This window comes from Ostrea edulis, chromosome 1, assembly GCF_947568905.1.
Source record: "Ostrea edulis chromosome 1, xbOstEdul1.1, whole genome shotgun sequence".
NCBI lineage: Eukaryota > Metazoa > Mollusca > Bivalvia > Ostreida > Ostreidae > Ostrea > Ostrea edulis.
Window position 1 is genome coordinate 56,724,755 of NC_079164.1, and position 26,100 is coordinate 56,750,854.

A 26,100-nucleotide genomic window follows, 5' to 3' on the forward strand; every position below is an offset into this window, starting at 1 on the left:
TCATAGAAACTTCTAGTATTGTGAGTTTGAATGCTCAATATGGTAATTTGGGAATGCTTAATCATTTAAGGTCAATAGTTTATCTCTGCTGACTGTATCTCTTAAAATTCATTTCTAGAAGGGAGGGGGTAGGGTTACAAAATCTGACATAGTTTCAGATTAAACCTCATTTGGTATATTTTTTTCTATTCAATATTTTAGATACTACTTGACTTATTGTAAAAATGAAATAAAATCAGAAATTTTATGAGCAGAATTTTGTTGTTGTCAGAAAATGTATGCCTGATAGTATTTGAGAAACGCCATATTTAGGGTAAATTTGGCCAATTGCCAAGTCGAATCATGCCAATGTTTTCCTTAGATGCATTTTGAATTTCTAATCCATGTTGATTTTTTATCTGTTTGTGTTTAATTTACATAACTATATATGACAAACAATATTTCTGGTGTCAATAAAATTTTTATTGGCTTTTGTGTTAATTTGCTCAATTTTGGCAGTTTTTGCCTTTTGGGGCTGCAAAAGAGGGGATTTCAATCTCGCTTTCCTCGAAAATTAACCTGATTACTTTTGTTGATTTTTTGATATGTTTTAAGATAAAGTCAAAATGTTATAATAAATAAAATTGAAAAAAATTCAATGAGCGGTTTTTTTGGGGCTAGCTATCAATAGCTACCTTAAGTCAGCAATCTTAGCTAAGTTCAAATTTTGATTTAAAGTCTAAATTTTGACTTAACTTTAAGACAGTTTCATGATCCCGGAGCCTGATCATGCGCGAAACTAAAGACAGAAAGGCCAACCAAAAAAAAAAAAATGGTGCGCCACCTACTGCATCCGCCCCGGCACAAACGAACAATATACCTGCAGTTGCATTGATTGCAGGTAAATTGTTCGTACAGAAAACACCACAAGCGCCATCTAGTAATACAAAGCGAGAAAGAGTTGGATCCACCCCGGATTCAACGAAATAAGACAGTCAAATCTGTAGTGACAATGACAATATTGTCAGCGAAGTGTATATTGATTCACGGGACGAGCGAGCCGCAGTAAGTAATGTTATAAACTGTATTAAATTTAATGATACGATGTAGATATTCAGAGTTTCTCGACAGACTTTCTTTTGCCGACATTTGTTCCAAAGTAAAACAGGTGTATTTGAATTATTAGTTTTAGTTTCAACAGCTTATTTACAAAGTTGGTGGTATTGTGGAGAGAAGAATTCTCCGATCTTATTCAAATTATAGACAGCGAAAGTAACTACGTATTTTGGAGTAAAATTAATTTAAAAATATTAGGAAAAAGCAAGACATGTTACTTGGTATTGTTTATATCCCACCTGAAGGTTCTAAGTGCTGTAAAGATGACCCATACAAAGAGGTTGAACAAGAGTTTCTAAAATTTGAGAAATGTAATAATCATACATGGACGATTTTACAGGCCCATTTTGCGAGTGATGTTTTCGATGATCAGAATATTGATTTTGATAAAGATTTATTTACTTTAGATAGGGTTGATATTTTTGTAAACTTATTTAAGATATCTTATAACTTTTAAAATTAATTAATCTTTAAAGAGGAATAAATGTCAAAATGTATGGATTCCTTGTCTATCCCATGCAAATTTCGATTTATGTAATCCTTTCCCACTTTTTGTAACGAAATTACATCAGTCTGCGTGAAAATAAAAGCTATGAATGAAATAAGTATTGGATTCAAAATGATAACGTCACATTAGCAAACTTGACGTCATGAAATAGTCTTACGACGTAAGAATGTATTGATGTATTGTGATGTCACAATGCAAGCATGAAAATGTGAGCGTCTTTACTTTTATGGAAAAATGCATACAACATATTATTCACAATCATATCACTTGAGTACTTGTATGGACAAAGAAAGTAAAGAGGAGTACAAACTTCTGAATATAAAATAATTTAAACGTTCCATTAAATATTTATTGATAATGATTTATTTACTTTAGATAGGGTTGATATTTTTGTAAACTTATTTAAGATATCTTATAACTTTTAAAATTAATTAATCTTTAAATGGAATAAATGTCAAAATGTATGGATTCCTTGTCTATCCCATGCAAATTTCGATTTATGTAATCCTTTCCCACTTTTTGTAACAATAAAGCCGGTAGAAGGCCAATCTCTAAATCTTACAAAAAGTGGGAAAGTCAAATGGTTACATAAATCGAAATTGGGATGGGTTAGACAGAGAATCCACATATTTTGGAGAAATTATCGCCCCCCCCCCCCCCCCAAATCAGAATGGACGGGGGGGGGGGGGGGGTAGTACTGTCCATACATCATGCAGATGCCTGTGGATTTCAAGACCCCATGCCATCAGATACTGAAGTTTAACTATCATTTTAAAAAGATTAACTCTAGTCGTATGAACTTGTGTACATTTCATTTATGAAATAGTCTAAAATCTGTAATGACAATCCCATTTTTCTTTTCTATAAGATTGATTGATTGAGATTGAATACAGTTTTACGCTCCTCTCGAGAATATTTCACTCATATGGAGACGTCACCACTGCCGGTGAAGGGCTGCAAAATTTAGGCCTATTGCTCGGGGCTTATGGCCATTGAGCAGGGAGGGATCTTTATCGTGCCACACCTGCTGTGACACGGGACCTCGGTTTTTGCGGTCTCATCCGAAGGACCGCCTCTTTCGACAAGCAAAGGGTACTGCTCAAGGACCTATTCTAACCCGGATCCCCACGGGATACGAATAACCACAATATTGAAATAGCGCTAAAATGTTCTTGTAAGTGTAGAGTACCCTAAATGTGGCAAATGTATCATGGATGTCATCTGTTCTTCACGGTTCTTCATAATCAGCTAGTGTTTCCTCGTGTGTCCCAATTTAAGTATAAAATTCACAAATCGTTGTTTTAATGGGGGGAGGGGTGCTTCTATATTTTTCAATCGTAAGTTATATATAGTATATACTACTCAAAATTTGATAAGGATCATAGATATTTTTATGTTTAAAAAATTAATAACTGCATAACTGGCAATATTGTGTCCAAGTGAAATCAAAAACGTCTTCAACAAATTTGCACGTGCATTTCATGCCATGGGAAATGCGTTTCTCATCACAGTTTATGCTTTTGCTACCATTGCACGATTTTCACTCAGGCATCGGTGTCTGATTCTTTCTAAAATTTCAAACTCACTTGAGTGTTTACACTACGTTTATCAACACAATGCCCCCTCACGTGTAAGACGTCGCCTGACGACAGAACAACTGGGCAGATGTATTGGAATGCTTGACGCTGGCTATTCACAACGTGACGTTGCAAATGCACTAAACGTCAGCCAGAGCGTTGTAAACAGGGCCTGGAACCGACAGCAAACTTTTGGTACAGCAGCACACCGACATGGAGGTGGTCGTCAGAGGTCGACAACCCAACGCCAAGACCATTTTGTGGCTCTTCAGGCACGACACCATCCCTTCTGGACAGCAACCAGCCTACGTAACGACCTCCTGAACGCCTCGGGGGTGATTGTGTCCACTCAGACGGAATCGGCTTCACAATGCAGGTCTCAACTCGAGAAGGACATGTGTTCGAGTCCCTCTGACTGTTCGACACCGGCGGGAGCGATTGGACTGGGCTGAAGATCATGTCACTTGGACACAGAACGATTGGGTTCAAGTTCTGTTCACCGATGAGTCCAGGTATTGTTTGGACTTTACAGACAGGAGGCACCGAGTGTGTCGACGACAACGTGAACGTTTCCATGATGCCAACATCAGTGAACATGACCGTTATGGTGGTGGTTCCATCATGTTCTGGGGTGGAATCAGCAGGGATGGAAGAACAGATCTTCATGTCCTGGAGAGAGGAACAATGACGGGGGTGCGGTACCGGGATGAGATCCTCGATGTTTACGTCAGACCCTACGCTGGTGCTGTAGGCCCTGAGTTCATCCTGATGGATGATAACGCCCGTCCTCATCGCGCCAGGGTGGTGGAGCAGTACCTTCAGCAGGAGACAATTGTCCGTATGGACTGGCCAGCGCGCTCGCCGGACTTGAACCCGATTGAGCATGTATGGAACATGCTGCAGGTTGCCCTTTCACGCCGTAGAGCCCAACCCACGACTTTGGCAGAGCTCGGAAACGCCCTCGTGGAAGAGTGGAACAACCTTCCCATTGGAAACATCTGGGTGCTTATTGACAGCATGGCTCGGCGTTGTCAAGCCGTCATTGATGCAAGGGGAGGCCATACCCGGTATTGACACTTCAACGACTAAGTGTAATGAAGGACTATCTCCAAAAACTGTAATTCTTTCTCTGGTTTGCTGTTAACTTTTTGTAATGAAATGCCTTTTGATGTTGTTATCAGATTTCAAGCATTCCGTATTGATAAAAGTTCATGCCGTTCATGAATTTTCATTCATAACCTGAGTAAACACGTTTCTGAGTTAAATTTATGTCTTTTGTTATGTTAGTGGTAAATTACACACATATAACCTAGTGATCCTTATCAAATTTTGAGTAGTATATAAAAATTGCTTGCGTTTATAATTCTATAGCAGATATTTACTTTCTCACTTTACATCCCCGCTGTTCAAATATTATTTTAATGAGAATTTTTTTAAAGAGACACTACAGCTCATTTTGCGCAAAAATTATGAAATGACAATTTTCCCAGCGCTTTCTCAATTTTTGTTGTATTGTTGAAAGTATGAACTTTGCGAAAATAACACTTATCTAAAGTTAAAAATTATCGTTTTAACGTATAAATTAATACTTTTTGATGGCCTATACAAAAAATATCGAGTTTCCTCCTTTCGGTCTTCATACGCATGCGCATAGACAGTAAAAAGTGCAGCATGTCGTCCAATGAGAGAAAGTGTAATGGATAGATCCAGAATTTTGACAGATTCTGTTAGAAAAGAGGTAAAAATAGAATGAGATAAAACTCATACGGGAATTTGGGATCAGTATGACCGTTGGAAAACAAAGAGCTCGGAGAAACGCATGTAACTCAGTGGCGGATCTAGGATTTCCGAAGGGGGATGTGAAAGTCAAAGATTAGCCAAAGTAATCGGCCATTCTGGATGAAAAATTTGGATTTTCACTCACAATGTGTGGCGAAAAAAGGGAGGGGGATCCTGCCCCCCCCCCCCCTAAATCTGCCATTGGGACTAGCTGCGAAGACACTACTTTTAAAAGCAAGTGCTATTTTTATCAGAACATCGATCAATGGGAACATGGAAGGGTTTCTGTTGAAATAATGACTTATATAATTACTCATATAAGGAGCAGGGAATAATCTTATATTTGAAAGGTGAGTGTGGACCCCCTTGATGAGGAATTTAAATAATTTCCTACACAACACCTTTACTGTCATTCAAAACCACGTGATGTAAATAAGCATTCAAAAGTTCGAGTCAGCATGAAGAAACCTTTGAATTCCGGACGATCTTCAAAGCGCAGTTGAGAGTAAATTCATGCATCCCAATTGTTCAAAATTGTCAGTATCGATATGGATTTTATCATTTTATCAATACGTGTTTTAAATAACACTTTATTAAAATGTGGAAAATGAGCCGTAGTGTCTCTTTAAAAAAATTTTGATAAGCATATTTAGTAATATCAGTACTGATATAGTATATGGAATATAAATTATAATTTCTGAATGATACTTCATGATTTTCTTTTTGAATTTCAGAATTAAAGGTTTATTTACAATTCTAATTCAACTGAATTTTACAATTAATAATAAGAAAATAAAAATTACCCACTTTTGGGATACTAGTATAGCTATATTACACGTATAGGTCTAATAAACATGAAATTATACGAATATCGTTAACTGATAGAGTTTGTAATGTAGATAAGATACGAAAATAGAATATAATTTTGAGTAAATTTATTCAAAGTTCACGTTCATTGATGAAATGTTTTTGTGTGATTACAATGATAACCTTTTTCCTTAGTATGTCTGAACTTACAACTTTTTATTAAACCTGATGATATTAATGTTGTTATTTATAGATTGTGTGTAGCAGCTCTTCACTTTAACGAAAATGGTCAGCGTCACCAGGCTGTGACAAGAGCTGGTGTACCACAGTGGCAGTTGAGCTACCCAAAAGGGAAAAAAGGAGAGCATGTTGTTGTAAAGCCACGGAAGACTCCAATTACTTATGGTATGTGTTTAGTCTTGTAAACTTGACTGTAATTTTTCATATTAAATACAGAACAACCAAATTACACATTAATTATATATCTTTTTATTTATTTTAACACTGTTGGTCAATGTAGATAATATCAATCAGAAAAGGATTCATAACATAACAAATTTCAAATCACATATTTAAACAGTTTCATACTTTTCAGATTATATTGACATCTTGTGACTGAATCTTGTGGAACGCAGGCTTCAGCTACCCTCGTGTTCAGCAGCTTCGTCTGATGGAAAAGCTTCTCTTGGATACCAGCCACCAACCCTTACATCAGTCTATGCTGCAGTCAACAAAGACCAGCTCATTGTTACAAGGCATACTAGATTTGCACGGTAGAGCTATGCATCTATACAGTGGACTTGGAATCCTGTGTAGTCCTCTGATGGGAATGTCCTGCGAATTGTTGTGACGACACATGTTGGCAAAACTTTACGATTCCTCCGTCCGAGTCGATGCCATATCCAGAGGACAAACCGGCGATATGCAATGTGTCTGTATGTTCTGTGAACAATTACAGTTGTAACTGATTTGGTTTATGTGCGATGAACTAAGTGAAGTTAGTTGGAGACTGTTGTTGTAAATACTGTTGTTGTGAATTGTTTGTAACTTTTATGTGATTGTTTTGTACAGAATTAAAGAAAACAGGAATCATTATTTACATTTGAGTATTCAACTGATCAAGATTTGAATATTATCTTACTCATTAATGGTTTCATTGTCATCCAAAGGCCCCTCTCTTTGAATGAAGTCATAAAGACTGACTTCCAGTACTCGTGCATTCAAACATTTGTCTATGAAGGTTCTGTATTGTGTGATGTATTCAAGGTCACTCGACTCTCGAAGCTGATCTATGACTGGAATCTCAGCACAGCATATGCATTCTGTTCTGGTCTCCATCACTTCACAAATCCCACACTCGCACCTTGGAAATACAAAACAGAACCTTGTAAATATTTACATGTACAGTTTCATATCAGTTCCTGTCAACTCGTAGATGTACATTTTTTTTAAAAGCTTGCACTTGCATTGGTGATATAATAATATAATTCCCACTTTAAATTGAATGTATTCAAATTTTGACCAAAGTTCTTGTGGAAAAAGAAAACACTTTCATAGCATGAAGTGTAGATGACATTTTAAGATAAGAAATGAAATATTACATAAGAATACATGGTAACGCTTTTTTGTAGAGGGGGGGGGGGGGGGGCGAACAAGATACCTTTTTGTGAATTGTCTAAAATTCTTGATAAAATAAAAATTATACTCGTCTTCAAAAACCAAATGCCGGGAGGGGGGAGGGTAATATAATTTAATGAAAAATATCCTGAACTACGATTTATTGAGGGGGGGGGACTTCATAACTTTAGAAGGAGGGGATACCCAATATATCTTTCCATGCGTAGATACATAACGGAAAATGTTTTTGAAAAGTGTACCCGCCTTCATTCTACGTACGTGGCTGCGTTTATAATAAAGTGCATAACATATGATTTCAACTTTGAATGTGATATCTTGTCCTTCGAAATTCGTCCATAGTAGTCAGCGGTATCGTGAAATTATTATTTTCCCCCAGTCTTTAAATAAATATTTATTGCACATTTTATAAAAACAGTGTCCATCACAGAGGTTTAAATGAATATCCTTACCAAATAATGTTCCGACGGCGACCAATTTTCTCATAATTGCAGATTTCATCCTCGCTTTCCTCGCTACTTTCTTGGGTATTTACATTCCTATTTGAACGCACTGGTGGTTCAAACATATAAGGTTAAATGTGAAGATTCTCGGGAATTCCCTCAAAATCGGAACAGATGTTGTCCATGGTGAATAATGGTGATTAGAAGCTGAGTTCTTTAAGATTTCCACACTAATTTTATCAGCTGATCGAGGAAGGTCGCATATGACGTCACGGTACCACGTGACTCCCTACCTAATTAGCGAGATGTTTTTACAATCGGGGCTTAGATTCGAAGCCATAATTGGGCTAATTATCACTTTATGTCCACAAACTAACCATTAGAATTCATTACTGTGTGTATAAGGAAGGTAAATTACATATTATTTTGAGAACTTTAAAAACGTGCGATGTGTCCTTTACGAACATTCGATACAATAAACTTTTTATCAAAACGTGTTTGTAAAGCAACTGCTATCTCCTTGATGAAATTGCTGTATGTACAGAGGATTATAAGACTCTCTTATAATTAACCACCCGAGGGTTGCAAAAAAGCTGTGAAACCCGAGGCTTTGCAGAGGGTTTTACCGCTTTTTTTGCAACCCCGAGGGTGGAATCACCTTAATATTTCATGGCAACTCATATACACAACTTTTTCCCGCAATTACGTCACAGTTGCTGAGCGCAGACATTATCGGTCACGTGACGCATCCGCCATTACAACCGTGAAACCGTGAGCGTCCTTAGAAATGTACACAGGTGGAGGTGGAGAATCGTGTGCGGTTTTTAACTGCACTAATAACAGAAAGAAACTGTATTTATGGAAGCAGTCTATATGCCAAGAACATGGTGATATTCCTCACAAAGATTGCCCCTGCGTCGTGCCATACAGCCTGCACACGATGCCGAAAATAGAAGAAGAGAAACTGAAATGGCAGCGGGCATTACATCGACACGATTTGCCAAAGAATGTGTTGGTGTGTTCAACGCATTTTATTGACGGGCGACCAACAGCACGAAACCCAACGCCCAGTCTGAATTTAGGTTTGTTTACAACTTCGCCGTATGATATAGTTTTAAAATAGAAAGTACAGAAGACCAGGCCTGTCTACACATTCACCCCGCTGCATGTAGGCCTGTTAATGTTATGACCCACCACGTTTCAGTATAATTTTTTTTTTTAGAGTTTGACATATATCTCTTCAGTGTGTACACATGCATAAGAACTTGGTTAATTATGTTTTAATATGAAAGAAATTTAACCGCAATTATGGAAGGTTATGTGTAATTTGAACTATTTTCGAAAAAGCAAAATTTGGATCATAACTCAAAGACTACCAAGAGCTTGACAGATAGGGTTATATTCAAAATTTGTCTTTGTTATAGTAAGGTTGTATACTAAGACCATTGAGTTAGTAGGACAATTTTAACTTGTTGTGTTTGTATAAATATTAAAACATCATACAAATATTACAATCATTCTGAGTAAAAATAACACATCTGAAGGTAGGTAATTCTAATTAGGGCCATACTGCATATAGTTGAGCAACTTGAGGGTAACATTTTACCCTGAGAAAACCATTGTCAATCAGACTGTTGTCAATTGAGGCACATATGAGATCAATCTAATTAAAATCAGTCTCTAACTGTTACACTGGAACGGTTAGAGAAGAGCTGATTTTAATTAGATTGATCTGAGATTGACATTGGGATGAAATTTTCAATCAACTACATGCATAATATCATATTTCAATTTTTCAAAGCGCTCAAATGGCATCTTCTACAAATCTACTGTGAACCGTACACACTCAAATTTGACGCATGTTATAATTTTTACAATATCACCTGTCAAGTAATGTTTCCTGTTGCAAGATAAATATTACCCTGGATGACATGCTTTTTACTCTCAAGGTGAAACATGTTTTGTCAATGTTTCTTGGCCAATCAGATTAAGTATTTTACATTAGGCCAATTAAATTTATCCCCACCAGCCCCTCAAAAAAGGGTCCACCTCGATTTTTTTTTCAAAAAAATAAAATCCTCCAACCCATCCCATATTTGTTGTGACCCCCAGATGATAATCTACTAATTCAGTTGAATTGGCCTTAATTAAAATGTAACAAAGAAGTATGTATTCCAAGTCTGTTACTTTTTTTATTAAAAAAAATAATCATGAATGTAATTCTATTATAACTGTAGTTACTATATCTGTGTAAACTTTTATATATTTATATTTTAAGAATGCATTGTAGGTTATAAAACTCCCGTCAAAGTTGGCCGTCGACTTCTGAAGAGAAAGTTTGTTGCACAGAAATTAGAGATGGTGGGAACAGATGGGTATGTATTATTTTTTGACTCCAATTGATCATAGAGCAGATATAAGCCAATTTTATGTCAAGTAAAGCAAATTTTTGAACTGTCATTGATGAAAATATATTAGAGGTTGAAATATATATATATATTATTAGCTTACCTGAGCCAAAGGCTCAAGTGAGCTTTTCTGATCAAAATTTGTCTGTCATCGTCATAAACTTTTCACATTTTCGACTTCTTCTCAAGAACCGCTGGGCCAATTTCAACCAAACTTGCCACAAAACATCCTTGGGTAAAGAGCTTTCAAGTTTTTTCAAATGAAGGGCCTCGTCCCTTTCAAAGTGGAAATAATCACAAAAATGCAAAAATAGGGTGGGGTCATTTAAAAATCTTCTCAAGAACCACTGAGCCAGAAGAGCTGAGATTTACATGAAAGCTTCCTGACATAATGCAGATTTCAGTTTGTTAAAATCATGGCCCCAAGGGGTAGGATGGGGTCACAAGAGGGGGGTGGGTCAAAATTTTGCATACGAATATATAGGGAAAATCTTTAAATATGAGCCAAGGTGACTCGGGTGAGCGATGTGGCCCTTGGGCCTTTTGTTTAAAGATAAGTACATGCACTAGATCTATAACACTCCTGATGCACTCTTGAATCAGTTCATCAGAAGGATTTGATGGATAATTCACTCTGTTTCAGTGTTTTTGGGGTGTTATTTTTGTGCAACATATGAGACACTATTCCCAAATTATAAATACAACACACTGAAACAATTCATGAAAAGTCAGGGTTTGTATGGGGCCAAAATAAGGCCCCTTTCCAATGTTAAAAAAACAAGTATTCCTCCAAATTTTTGTTTTAAAATTCCCAAACAATAGAAAAAAAATCAAACTAGGTTACACTTAATTGTTCATAAATCATCAAAAATTTTGCTTCAAAATTGTTAAGTAAACCTTTTTTGGCCTCTGCTTATTTAAATGAGGAAATGAGGTAAGCTTTGACCTAAATATAAGTCAGAGGGAGTCCAATTATCCCTTAGATTTAATGCACTGGTTTGGTTTTCCCCCTACTTCTTTGATCCATATAACATTTTTCCAAATTTCATGCAATTGTCACTATTTCTCCCAATTGGAAAGGCCCAGACCCTTGAAATCAAGACCGTAAAAAACTCTTAAAGTGTAAATTAATACACACTACAATACCACATGTATTGATTTACATACAGATAGGTTTTTTTGTTTTTGTCACTTTATGTTATAATGTACACTTTATATTGTAGGAGTGAACATGAAAAGCAACAAAAGGTGGTTGCTGCTGCAGATGATGTTGAAACTCTCAACATTATTCAAACTGAACCAACGATGACATCTTTTTCAACGCAGACGAGCATAACAGAAAGCAGATCTGCAGGCACACAGTGGATAGATCCCACACTACATGAGCATGAATATGCTAGGCCGTGCATTTCAGGAGCCAGGGATACAGGAACACAGACGAGACCCAGTGAGACCGAGGACAAAGGAGTAAACTGTAGCACTCTGCATATACGCCTCACCACTGCTGACATATCATCTGACTCTTTAGCTTTGTTATACACAGGACTGCCTTTAAACACTTTCAGAACATTTGTGAGTGTAATGCAAAATATGGACGACCCATTGAAGTTTATCATGCCCGTTTCAGAACAAGTTTTGTTGGTGCTAATGAAATTAAGGCTTAATCTACTGTTTGCAGATCTTGCCAATAGATTTGGAATATCCGAGTCTTATGCGTGCACCATTTTCAATCAAAGACTCTCTTTTATGGCTTCAAAACTGAAAAACTTAATTGTTTGGCTTCCACGTGAAACAATTAGAGCCACCATGCCAAAATCTTTTCGTGAGAACTATCCAAAAACCACAGTCATAATTGATTGCGCTGAAACTTTCATCCAACGAGCAAAAAACTTGAAGACAAGAGGAGAAACATACAGCCACTACAAGTCCAACAACACAGGAAAGTATTTGGTTGGTATTGCACCACATGGACAGATTATGTTTATATCTAAAGGCTTTGGAGGAAGATCTAGTGATAAAGCAATTGTGGAAGAGTCTGGCATTTTAAATTACCTTCTTCCTGGGGATGAAATTATGGCGGATCGAGGTTTTACCATTGATGACTTACTCTTTCCCTTGAAAGTGAAACTTAATATTCCAGCTTTTACGAAAGGTAAAGACCAACTTTCAGAAGAGGATGTAACAGAGACAAGACGAATTGCCACTGTACGGATTCATGTGGAACGGGCTATTAGACGTTTAAAAGTGTTCCGCATACTTAGTCAGGTAGTTCCTGTTACCTCTGTTAAGAAACTCAGTGACTACTTGATTGTTTGTGCTGCATTGGTTAATCTGAGATCTGACCTTATCAAAGATAAAGATGATAACTGATGGTTATGCTAAAATTTTAAACTCTAGTCAGCTTCACTAATGTTAATGATGCATGCATTAACATATAGTAATATGATATTATGTAATAATTCCAATGTTATAAGTTAAAACTGTTTTGATTGGACAAAAATAAAGCTGAACGATAGTTTACACATCAATAAATCCGAAAACGCGATGTATTCATACACGCCTGAAAACAAATAACATAGTGCGGGGAATCTATTCAAATTTTTTCGATTGTTACTAAAGTGAATGAATTTGAATTATAAGAATCAAACATTCTTTTAAAAGAATTTATCGATGTGTAAACTCCGGACATTTTACTCACAAATTTAAATAAAAGTGCTTCTCACTTTTATTCAGTTTGTGAGTAAAATGTCCGGAGTTTACACATCGATAAATTCTTCAAAAAGAATGTTTAATCCTATACAAGTTCATAATGTTTTATTTTTTCACAGCCTTGAAATCTCTTAAATGCCAATGTATTTTGGACATATATTTGATTAATCTTTGTAAATTACAACCATATTTGGAAATTCAGTATCATTTATATGATATACTGTACATTATATTAATACTAGCTCTAAGTTTTTGGTGTAGAATTTTTTTGTTGCAAAATTGCATAGGCTTTTAATGAAGTAAAATTACATTATTGTCTTCCCGAACAAAAATTGATTTCTATATATAATGCTTTATATTCAATAGAACCAAAATCCTTATTTTGATGAAATCTTGAACTTAATTTTGATTTTATCAATGACTATGGTTAAAGTTGCATACAAAACTATCATAATAGCACATATTTACAACAAAATAAAACTTCCAGATTGAGAGCTATCATAACTTTAAAGTGAATGTCATATTTATTATCAAGATATTTGTGTATGATTAAAGTTAATACTGTAAATACTGTGTGTGGTTTTATCACTTGTTTCAAATATCATTAGGCTGCTCCTTGTAGCCTTTTTATTATTGAACATTTTAAGTTTAAAAAGACTTAATACATGCTCAGTAATGAATAACTAACACAGATTGAAAAAACATTTGACTGTATAATTTCAGCAATCATGTTATCAAAAACACAATCCTTATCAATATGCATGTATTCAATTTGAAAATTTAATATATTTTTTACTAATCGTCAATCTGTCAGATTCAAAGTCATCAACTACTCTCGATAAAAGTTTGTTGAAGTAAAATAAGCGTAGTCTTGAAATTGCCGATTCACAAAACTGTTGGTCATGTTGTACTTCAATGACCTTGTATTCATTAGTTGTCCATATAACAAGTGTGCACAACTGTATATGTGATGTGTTACATGCAAAGTTAATTGTATTTGTAGGTAATACCCCCTTCAACTATTATGTTTAACATACATTGTACCATTTTCCAAGGATTTCACAACATCATATCTACCAACTGTAAATAAACTGTCAAGTGTCTGGTCATCCTTAAGTATTGGGAATTTTATTTCTAAAAGACACTGTGAACCATCAACACCAGTTATTATTCCATCTGGGGAAACACTTAACCAGGGCTCTTCAAATGAAACTATAGTACCTGCATCTTCTATATGCCATCCTGATTAACGCAATAGTTGTTTGGCAAGAATTTCACCTTCCTGGCCATGCTTGGTGAATTTGTTTCCTTTGAAGGAAGGATATAAGTGTTCTCTAATGAAGTTATCACTGTTTGTAGTGTTGCGGATGGGAACCTTGTTCGCACTACTGCCAGTTATTCTAATTTTTCTACTGTTGTGCCACAATTCTGATTCACTTTGTGAAATAGTTGCCATTGATAATGCAACATGCTCAGTATGGGGTTCAGAGGAAGGCTCAAATAGAATTGTCTAATTTTGCATGCACAGATTTACTTAAAAGTGAATTTTTTAAAGAAAATAATTCTTTAAGTTCAGAATTTTCCACAAAATATTTTAGAGATTGGTGAGACACAAACATTGGAAATACTGATTTTGTGTTCTGTGGTTTTTCAGCATTATTGTTAATGTCACTGCCATATTTAGGTCTTTTAAAGTCCATCTCCTCCAGTACACCCGGCTCCAGGTTTCTCGTTGAACCCTTGTTCCATTGCATATGCTCATCGGTACAGAACTTTCCTGTTGGACTCGGCTTCACAGCATATTCAATTTTCCAGAGAAGTGCACCTACGTGGCTACACGTTTTACTGTTCCCCGCCATGCATGAACAGCCACCAGTTAAAATCGTGCCAACCATGTCACAGAGTACCCATGCATTGTGAAAGTCTGAGTTTACTTTTTGTGACGGGCGCACTTCTGATTTTAGAACAGCCCTATCTTTGATGGCGAAATGAAGAATTTTCCCAACGGAACCGCTCTTAAAATAATTATAACTGTCCAACGATTTGTAATTTTTCATTTCTTCGCCGTCACAAGCTCTACTCAAAATCAAATAATTGTAAATATGGCCGTACTCTACTTGCGGCCATTCGCGAATATCATCCTTCCATTCTTGGTGTTTGACGTCTTTTGGGGACGAAATCAATCGATCCATGTCATTTTTACATTGATGTTGAATCATATTTTACGTAAACAAAAGATCTGATAGAGTTTCATATAGTATACTGTGGTAGTGAGCTTATTATTACAGTTGTATATGTTACCGGTGAATGGTTGCTACGGAGTTCGATTAACCAGCGTCACGGATGTAATGGCGGCTACGTTAGAAACGACACCTCTCGGGGTGAAATTTTACAAAGGGAAGTAACTGAAAAAAAGTCGTGTATAAGAGAGTATTTTTCTCTCATATTTCTACAAGTTTTCCATTTTCATTGTGCCTAGAGACGCCATTTTGAGAATTTTCCAATTAATTAATTTTTCGCTGTACATTAAAAATAACATCAGAATCGAATTCTACGACCTTTATTTTGGCAACTACGTTGCTGACAAAAAAATCGGCCGACGAGTGTATAAGTGAATTGTATTAGAGTTATTCCTCTTTGAATAAGTACACAATAAATCAATAATCAGGGTGATGTGTGACGTCACTCGCCAGTCCATCAGCGCGAAACATTTTGACAGACCTAATCAGAATCTGAATCCACAACTGCACGCTTTCTTCTTAAAGGAGCATTGCTATTAATTGAGCAGTTATTTAATGACGAGTGTGTGAAGAGAGATTCCAAGTGGTTTCTGTTGGTGGATATGGGCATGGATAGACTTTCGTTTTCTACACGTGCAAGGACTCCAGTCTCATGGACATTGAAGGCACTTGTAGGGACAGTAGACGTTGGCAGAGTGAATGTGGAGGTAGGCCTAGAACTAGTAGACCGTGTGGGCTGGGTTTCTGTGAGTACAATAATGCACAAAATGTACCGGATGACATAGATGTACTCGACAGCATTTTCGATATGAGGAATTTGTGACTGTTGTTGAGTGTGCGATAGTTGTTCAAGGAATGTGTATTTTTGTGTCCGGTCACATACATTTTGTACACTTGGAGATTATCAGGGACATTACAATCTGTCATTTTTTGTTCAAGAGCTTTGCGAAGTTGCAGGCTAGTAATATTGATTATTACGTCATGGGATATGAAAGATAAACGTCACGTGATATGAAAGATAGAAATATCTTTCATACCTTTCTTTCATAGAATATCTGTTTATATCATATACCTAGTAGTGTATCAGCCCTGATACACCTATCTTGGCTAGGGTGAGACAGCTGCAAGTAGGTAGGGCTGTCTCACCCTAAGGGCCGAGATATCTCTGTCTCGGCCCGTTGTCAAGGGGCTGTCTCGCCCTCAAATTTCAAATGGCTATTTCTTCTTTAATCTTTTGAAATCTAACATACCTACATGAAAAAATGATGTTAGACACAATTTTTTTCAAATATAATACTTTCTTCCACGACAAAATTTAATTTAAGCAGAAAAATTAAATAAAAACGTTTTCAAAAACAGCGCTAAATTGTAGCGAGTATCTAAGCAAAGGGGGGTAACCCAAGTAACAATTGTTTATTTAGAACAATAACACGTTTAACTTCATTTAAAAACAATCAACGTTCTAGGCGACAGAAAACAGTAGGAGGATTATGGAGGGTGATACTAAAGCATTATTAGAAATTCCCGGTCCTAATGGAGATCAAAATGTTAATTTACGGTAATTTTGATGTAGAAAATTAAAACGATTTCTGAAATCTAAAATCCCGAGGACTTGGCAATAAAACGAGAAAAGCAGAACCAATATCTTCCGACGTTTTTCAACGACTTATAGATGCTAAACAGATAGGACACGGTAAAAAAAAAAAAAACTTACTTCAGTATAAGGTAACATTCCCTAAGCAAATAAATAGCAGCATCAGATCTGTAAACATTCCCGTTCATGGTATCACACCGGTAATTGTCCAATCAAAATGAACTTAGTCAATTGTAGTTTCATATATTTAAAGAAATATTTTTTTTCCTTGCGCGATTTTTCTCATTTCCTCTTCTTCTTTTCTCTTAATTTTTGTACCCCTGATTAGGAAATTTTGTGTAATTTGTAGAAATAATCAAGTGTATACAAAGGAACTATTTGCTGTTGGTAGCTGAGGCTACTTCCTGAGGTGCACTCCGGCTGTTTACACACATGTGAAAAACACGTGGATTTGAGGGTAGTCTTGTTTGCGGGTAATTTTTTTTCGAAAATGCCGCGTAGGGTGTTGTTTTTCTGGTGTCGGCAGACGAGATAGGTAACATAGAACGTGTCTGACTGCGTTATTCGGCATCAATTTTGTAAACTGATTTTTAATGATTTTTTCCCCTCTATAGTAATATATAGTGAAAATAATTACCGGTGTGATACCTGAAAATTCAGGAAGTCGTGAAATTCAGAATTTCCCGTTTTTCTCAGTCCTTTCCCTTTTCATCGGCTCAAAATCAGCACTGGATATCAAAACAAGAGGTTTGAAAAACAAAACGGTGTTTTAATAGGTCATTCAAGAAACATGACGCAATACACAATGCGAAATTTCAATTACATCTAAATACGTATCAACAACGTATTTTTTGTCTTATACAGCTAGAAAATCGTAAATATTTGTATAAACACCCATCTACATAGCATACACCGGCGGTTTTAACACTTAACACATCCAAAAGACGTATCAAAATTTCACATCGATTTTACAATACGCATATTGCACAATAACCCCACCCCCCCTCCTCCTGCCTTGCGCAACTGTTAGATGGACTTTCCTTGACATTCATAAGCATCATACATAACTCTACGACTTCTTGATTCAATGTCCTTATTGTAAATTAACCCAATTAAGAGATTTCGTATTTCTGCGTAGAGTTTAGAAATTTTATTTTATTTTTAATTTTATGTCATAAAGAGAAATTCAGATAATTCATGGTAAATGCCCGTCAAGGTCACTCATATGAACATCAAAATGTCTCCTTAACACAGAAGATATCAAATTATTCGTTTTAAGGGCCCAACACGCGAGGTAATATTTCTGGCACGATTTACGACAGTCCCCTCCGTAGCAGGATATCAAGGCTCTGACGACGTAGGCCATAATTCTATTGCCGGCTTCTAAAGCGTTAAGCAAAAATTTGTGTTCTGTCCTGCATATCAAGTTTGTCACTAGATATTCTTACCGTTTTGAGCATTTTGAACACTTGCAATTCAACGTCACTATACCTAGCGCCCTTGATATTTGACCTACATCTTCTTTAGAACCAAAATTTAGGAAATGTTTTAGCTTAAATTTTTTGTAATGAACAGTTACATCGATGATTTCTGTATGATTTGTGTACACGTTTAAAAACGTCATATTATCCAGTCAGACTTTAGTCTTATTTATTTGTTTTAATCAGTATTTAGTCTTCTTAATGTGTTACCCCTGCTTTGAAGAAAGGCTAAATACGCACAACCCCTGCCAGATTAGGGGGCCATTATCTGAAACACTAATCACCTGTGAGTATCAACTTGGTTTAATCTGTTAAGCGTAATTAATGGGCTCTTCTAGGATACCAAATTGACCAGATGCAGATTCCATTATAGTACCGAAAATTGAATATTTTCACAAAACCAAAGATCTCACTCATATGAAATTTGAAATAATTAGCAATTTAAAAAAATGTATAAATAAATTTAGGATTAATAAGTGATTGAAATAGCAAATTTCATCATTCTTCTTTCCAATGAAACCATTTTTGCGGAAATATCTTGATTTTATACAAAGTTATTTCAATTTAAAAAGTACCACACGCGCCTCATATTTCACTGATGAAACAGGCAGAAATCACGATAGTCCCCAGGGGAAGTAAATCACCAGTTACGTCAGTTATCTTGCTCCGATCGCTGTGTGCATGGGGTATACTATTGATGAATGAAACGGGCACCTGCTGTGCACATTTGACATTTTTTGATGAAGATTTAGTTGTCTTCAAATTCAGGAAGTCGTGAAATTCAGAATTTCCCGTTTTTCTCAGTCCTTTCCCTTTTCATCGGCTCAAAATCAGCACTGGATATCAAAACAAGAGGTTTGAAAAACAAAACGGTGTTTTAATAGGTCATTCAAGAAACATGACGCAATACACAATGCGAAATTTCAATTACATCTAAATACGTATCAACAACGTATTTTTTGTCTTATACAGCTAGAAAATCGTAAATATTTGTATAAACACCCATCTACATAGCATACACCGGCGGTTTTAACACTTAACACATCCAAAAGACGTATCAAAATTTCACATCGATTTTACAATACGCATATTGCACAATAACCCCACCCCCCCTCCTCCTGCCTTGCGCAACTGTTAGATGGACTTTCCTTGACATTCATAAGCATCATACATAACTCTACGACTTCTTGATTCAATGTCCTTATTGTAAATTAACCCAATTAAGAGATTTCGTATTTCTGCGTAGAGTTTAGAAATTTTATTTTATTTTTAATTTTATGTCATAAAGAGAAATTCAGATAATTCATGGTAAATGCCCGTCAAGGTCACTCATATGAACATCAAAATGTCTCCTTAACACAGAAGATATCAAATTATTCGTTTTAAGGGCCCAACACGCGAGGTAATATTTCTGGCACGATTTACGACAGTCCCCTCCGTAGCAGGATATCAAGGCTCTGACGACGTAGGCCATAATTCTATTGCCGGCTTCTAAAGCGTTAAGCAAAAATTTGTGTTCTGTCCTGCATATCAAGTTTGTCACTAGATATTCTTACCGTTTTGAGCATTTTGAACACTTGCAATTCAACGTCACTATACCTAGCGCCCTTGATATTTGACCTACATCTTCTTTAGAACCAAAATTTAGGAAATGTTTTAGCTTAAATTTTTTGTAATGAACAGTTACATCGATGATTTCTGTATGATTTGTGTACACGTTTAAAAACGTCATATTATCCAGTCAGACTTTAGTCTTATTTATTTGTTTTAATCAGTATTTAGTCTTCTTAATGTGTTACCCCTGCTTTGAAGAAAGGCTAAATACGCACAACCCCTGCCAGATTAGGGGGCCATTATCTGAAACACTAATCACCTGTGAGTATCAACTTGGTTTAATCTGTTAAGCGTAATTAATGGGCTCTTCTAGGATACCAAATTGACCAGATGCAGATTCCATTATAGTACCGAAAATTGAATATTTTCACAAAACCAAAGATCTCACTCATATGAAATTTGAAATAATTAGCAATTTAAAAAAATGTATAAATAAATTTAGGATTAATAAGTGATTGAAATAGCAAATTTCATCATTCTTCTTTCCAATGAAACCATTTTTGCGGAAATATCTTGATTTTATACAAAGTTATTTCAATTTAAAAAGTACCACACGCGCCTCATATTTCACTGATGAAACAGGCAGAAATCACGATAGTCCCCAGGGGAAGTAAATCACCAGTTACGTCAGTTATCTTGCTCCGATCGCTGTGTGCATGGGGTATACTATTGATGAATGAAACGGGCACCTGCTGTGCACATTTGACATTTTTTGATGAAGATTTAGTTGTCTTCAAATTCAGGAAGTCGTGAAATTCAGAATTTCCCGTTTTTCTCAGTCCTTTCCCTTTTCATCGGCTCAAAATCAGCACTGGATATCAAAACAAGAGGTTTGAAAAACAAAACGGTGTTTTAATAGGTCATTCAAGAAACATGACGCAATACACAATGCGAAATTTCAATTACATCTAAATACGTATCAACAACGTATTTTTTGTCTTATACAGCTAGAAAATCGTAAATATTTGTATAAACACCCATCTACATAGCATACACCGGCGGTTTTAACACTTAACACATCCAAAAGACGTATCAAAATTTCACATCGATTTTACAATACGCATATTGCACAATAACCCCACCCCCCCTCCTCCTGCCTTGCGCAACTGTTAGATGGACTTTCCTTGACATTCATAAGCATCATACATAACTCTACGACTTCTTGATTCAATGTCCTTATTGTAAATTAACCCAATTAAGAGATTTCGTATTTCTGCGTAGAGTTTAGAAATTTTATTTTATTTTTAATTTTATGTCATAAAGAGAAATTCAGATAATTCATGGTAAATGCCCGTCAAGGTCACTCATATGAACATCAAAATGTCTCCTTAACACAGAAGATATCAAATTATTCGTTTTAAGGGCCCAACACGCGAGGTAATATTTCTGGCACGATTTACGACAGTCCCCTCCGTAGCAGGATATCAAGGCTCTGACGACGTAGGCCATAATTCTATTGCCGGCTTCTAAAGCGTTAAGCAAAAATTTGTGTTCTGTCCTGCATATCAAGTTTGTCACTAGATATTCTTACCGTTTTGAGCATTTTGAACACTTGCAATTCAACGTCACTATACCTAGCGCCCTTGATATTTGACCTACATCTTCTTTAGAACCAAAATTTAGGAAATGTTTTAGCTTAAATTTTTTGTAATGAACAGTTACATCGATGATTTCTGTATGATTTGTGTACACGTTTAAAAACGTCATATTATCCAGTCAGACTTTAGTCTTATTTATTTGTTTTAATCAGTATTTAGTCTTCTTAATGTGTTACCCCTGCTTTGAAGAAAGGCTAAATACGCACAACCCCTGCCAGATTAGGGGGCCATTATCTGAAACACTAATCACCTGTGAGTATCAACTTGGTTTAATCTGTTAAGCGTAATTAATGGGCTCTTCTAGGATACCAAATTGACCAGATGCAGATTCCATTATAGTACCGAAAATTGAATATTTTCACAAAACCAAAGATCTCACTCATATGAAATTTGAAATAATTAGCAATTTAAAAAAATGTATAAATAAATTTAGGATTAATAAGTGATTGAAATAGCAAATTTCATCATTCTTCTTTCCAATGAAACCATTTTTGCGGAAATATCTTGATTTTATACAAAGTTATTTCAATTTAAAAAGTACCACACGCGCCTCATATTTCACTGATGAAACAGGCAGAAATCACGATAGTCCCCAGGGGAAGTAAATCACCAGTTACGTCAGTTATCTTGCTCCGATCGCTGTGTGCATGGGGTATACTATTGATGAATGAAACGGGCACCTGCTGTGCACATTTGACATTTTTTGATGAAGATTTAGTTGTCTTCAAATTCAGGAAGTCGTGAAATTCAGAATTTCCCGTTTTTCTCAGTCCTTTCCCTTTTCATCGGCTCAAAATCAGCACTGGATATCAAAACAAGAGGTTTGAAAAACAAAACGGTGTTTTAATAGGTCATTCAAGAAACATGACGCAATACACAATGCGAAATTTCAATTACATCTAAATACGTATCAACAACGTATTTTTTGTCTTATACAGCTAGAAAATCGTAAATATTTGTATAAACACCCATCTACATAGCATACACCGGCGGTTTTAACACTTAACACATCCAAAAGACGTATCAAAATTTCACATCGATTTTACAATACGCATATTGCACAATAACCCCACCCCCCCCTCCTCCTGCCTTGCGCAACTGTTAGATGGACTTTCCTTGACATTCATAAGCATCATACATAACTCTACGACTTCTTGATTCAATGTCCTTATTGTAAATTAACCCAATTAAGAGATTTCGTATTTCTGCGTAGAGTTTAGAAATTTTATTTTATTTTTAATTTTATGTCATAAAGAGAAATTCAGATAATTCATGGTAAATGCCCGTCAAGGTCACTCATATGAACATCAAAATGTCTCCTTAACACAGAAGATATCAAATTATTCGTTTTAAGGGCCCAACACGCGAGGTAATATTTCTGGCACGATTTACGACAGTCCCCTCCGTAGCAGGATATCAAGGCTCTGACGACGTAGGCCATAATTCTATTGCCGGCTTCTAAAGCGTTAAGCAAAAATTTGTGTTCTGTCCTGCATATCAAGTTTGTCACTAGATATTCTTACCGTTTTGAGCATTTTGAACACTTGCAATTCAACGTCACTATACCTAGCGCCCTTGATATTTGACCTACATCTTCTTTAGAACCAAAATTTAGGAAATGTTTTAGCTTAAATTTTTTGTAATGAACAGTTACATCGATGATTTCTGTATGATTTGTGTACACGTTTAAAAACGTCATATTATCCAGTCAGACTTTAGTCTTATTTATTTGTTTTAATCAGTATTTAGTCTTCTTAATGTGTTACCCCTGCTTTGAAGAAAGGCTAAATACGCACAACCCCTGCCAGATTAGGGGGCCATTATCTGAAACACTAATCACCTGTGAGTATCAACTTGGTTTAATCTGTTAAGCGTAATTAATGGGCTCTTCTAGGATACCAAATTGACCAGATGCAGATTCCATTATAGTACCGAAAATTGAATATTTTCACAAAACCAAAGATCTCACTCATATGAAATTTGAAATAATTAGCAATTTAAAAAAATGTATAAATAAATTTAGGATTAATAAGTGATTGAAATAGCAAATTTCATCATTCTTCTTTCCAATGAAACCATTTTTGCGGAAATATCTTGATTTTATACAAAGTTATTTCAATTTAAAAAGTACCACACGCGCCTCATATTTCACTGATGAAACAGGCAGAAATCACGATAGTCCCCAGGGGAAGTAAATCACCAGTTACGTCAGTTATCTTGCTCCGATCGCTGTGTGCATGGGGTATACTATTGATGAATGAAACGGGCACCTGCTGTGCACATTTGACATTTTTTGATGAAGATTTAGTTGTCTTCAAATTCAGGAAGTCGTGAAATTCAGAATTTCCCGTTTTTCTCAGTCCTTTCCCTTTTCATCGGCTCAAAATCAGCACTGGATATCAAAACAAGAGGTTTGAAAAACAAAACGGTGTTTTAATAGGTCATTCAAGAAACATGACGCAATACACAATGCGAAATTTCAATTACATCTAAATACGTATCAACAACGTATTTTTTGTCTTATACAGCTAGAAAATCGTAAATATTTGTATAAACACCCATCTACATAGCATACACCGGCGGTTTTAACACTTAACACATCCAAAAGACGTATCAAAATTTCACATCGATTTTACAATACGCATATTGCACAATAACCCCACCCCCCCCTCCTCCTGCCTTGCGCAACTGTTAGATGGACTTTCCTTGACATTCATAAGCATCATACATAACTCTACGACTTCTTGATTCAATGTCCTTATTGTAAATTAACCCAATTAAGAGATTTCGTATTTCTGCGTAGAGTTTAGAAATTTTATTTTATTTTTAATTTTATGTCATAAAGAGAAATTCAGATAATTCATGGTAAATGCCCGTCAAGGTCACTCATATGAACATCAAAATGTCTCCTTAACACAGAAGATATCAAATTATTCGTTTTAAGGGCCCAACACGCGAGGTAATATTTCTGGCACGATTTACGACAGTCCCCTCCGTAGCAGGATATCAAGGCTCTGACGACGTAGGCCATAATTCTATTGCCGGCTTCTAAAGCGTTAAGCAAAAATTTGTGTTCTGTCCTGCATATCAAGTTTGTCACTAGATATTCTTACCGTTTTGAGCATTTTGAACACTTGCAATTCAACGTCACTATACCTAGCGCCCTTGATATTTGACCTACATCTTCTTTAGAACCAAAATTTAGGAAATGTTTTAGCTTAAATTTTTTGTAATGAACAGTTACATCGATGATTTCTGTATGATTTGTGTACACGTTTAAAAACGTCATATTATCCAGTCAGACTTTAGTCTTATTTATTTGTTTTAATCAGTATTTAGTCTTCTTAATGTGTTACCCCTGCTTTGAAGAAAGGCTAAATACGCACAACCCCTGCCAGATTAGGGGGCCATTATCTGAAACACTAATCACCTGTGAGTATCAACTTGGTTTAATCTGTTAAGCGTAATTAATGGGCTCTTCTAGGATACCAAATTGACCAGATGCAGATTCCATTATAGTACCGAAAATTGAATATTTTCACAAAACCAAAGATCTCACTCATATGAAATTTGAAATAATTAGCAATTTAAAAAAATGTATAAATAAATTTAGGATTAATAAGTGATTGAAATAGCAAATTTCATCATTCTTCTTTCCAATGAAACCATTTTTGCGGAAATATCTTGATTTTATACAAAGTTATTTCAATTTAAAAAGTACCACACGCGCCTCATATTTCACTGATGAAACAGGCAGAAATCACGATAGTCCCCAGGGGAAGTAAATCACCAGTTACGTCAGTTATCTTGCTCCGATCGCTGTGTGCATGGGGTATACTATTGATGAATGAAACGGGCACCTGCTGTGCACATTTGACATTTTTTGATGAAGATTTAGTTGTCTTCAAATTCAGGAAGTCGTGAAATTCAGAATTTCCCGTTTTTCTCAGTCCTTTCCCTTTTCATCGGCTCAAAATCAGCACTGGATATCAAAACAAGAGGTTTGAAAAACAAAACGGTGTTTTAATAGGTCATTCAAGAAACATGACGCAATACACAATGCGAAATTTCAATTACATCTAAATACGTATCAACAACGTATTTTTTGTCTTATACAGCTAGAAAATCGTAAATATTTGTATAAACACCCATCTACATAGCATACACCGGCGGTTTTAACACTTAACACATCCAAAAGACGTATCAAAATTTCACATCGATTTTACAATACGCATATTGCACAATAACCCCACCCCCCCTCCTCCTGCCTTGCGCAACTGTTAGATGGACTTTCCTTGACATTCATAAGCATCATACATAACTCTACGACTTCTTGATTCAATGTCCTTATTGTAAATTAACCCAATTAAGAGATTTCGTATTTCTGCGTAGAGTTTAGAAATTTTATTTTATTTTTAATTTTATGTCATAAAGAGAAATTCAGATAATTCATGGTAAATGCCCGTCAAGGTCACTCATATGAACATCAAAATGTCTCCTTAACACAGAAGATATCAAATTATTCGTTTTAAGGGCCCAACACGCGAGGTAATATTTCTGGCACGATTTACGACAGTCCCCTCCGTAGCAGGATATCAAGGCTCTGACGACG

General features: G+C 35.8%; 1 protein-coding gene and 1 pseudogene across 1 annotated transcript; one reads left to right on the plus strand and one right to left on the minus strand.

Annotated features, from left to right (window-relative positions):
* Window positions 1-6,530: 6,530 nt before the first annotated feature.
* Window positions 6,531-8,029, minus strand: LOC125677691 (uncharacterized; annotated as a pseudogene).
* A 531-nt stretch (window positions 8,030-8,560) lies between these two features.
* Window positions 8,561-12,767, plus strand: LOC125677688 (uncharacterized). The gene is made up of 3 exons (XM_048915821.2): window positions 8,561-8,926; window positions 10,135-10,219; window positions 11,476-12,767. Exons 1-3 carry the CDS (start codon window positions 8,632-8,634, stop codon window positions 12,620-12,622), a joined length of 1,527 nt encoding a protein of 508 aa, XP_048771778.2. The 5' UTR covers window positions 8,561-8,631; the 3' UTR covers window positions 12,623-12,767.
* Window positions 12,768-26,100: the final 13,333 nt, after the last annotated feature.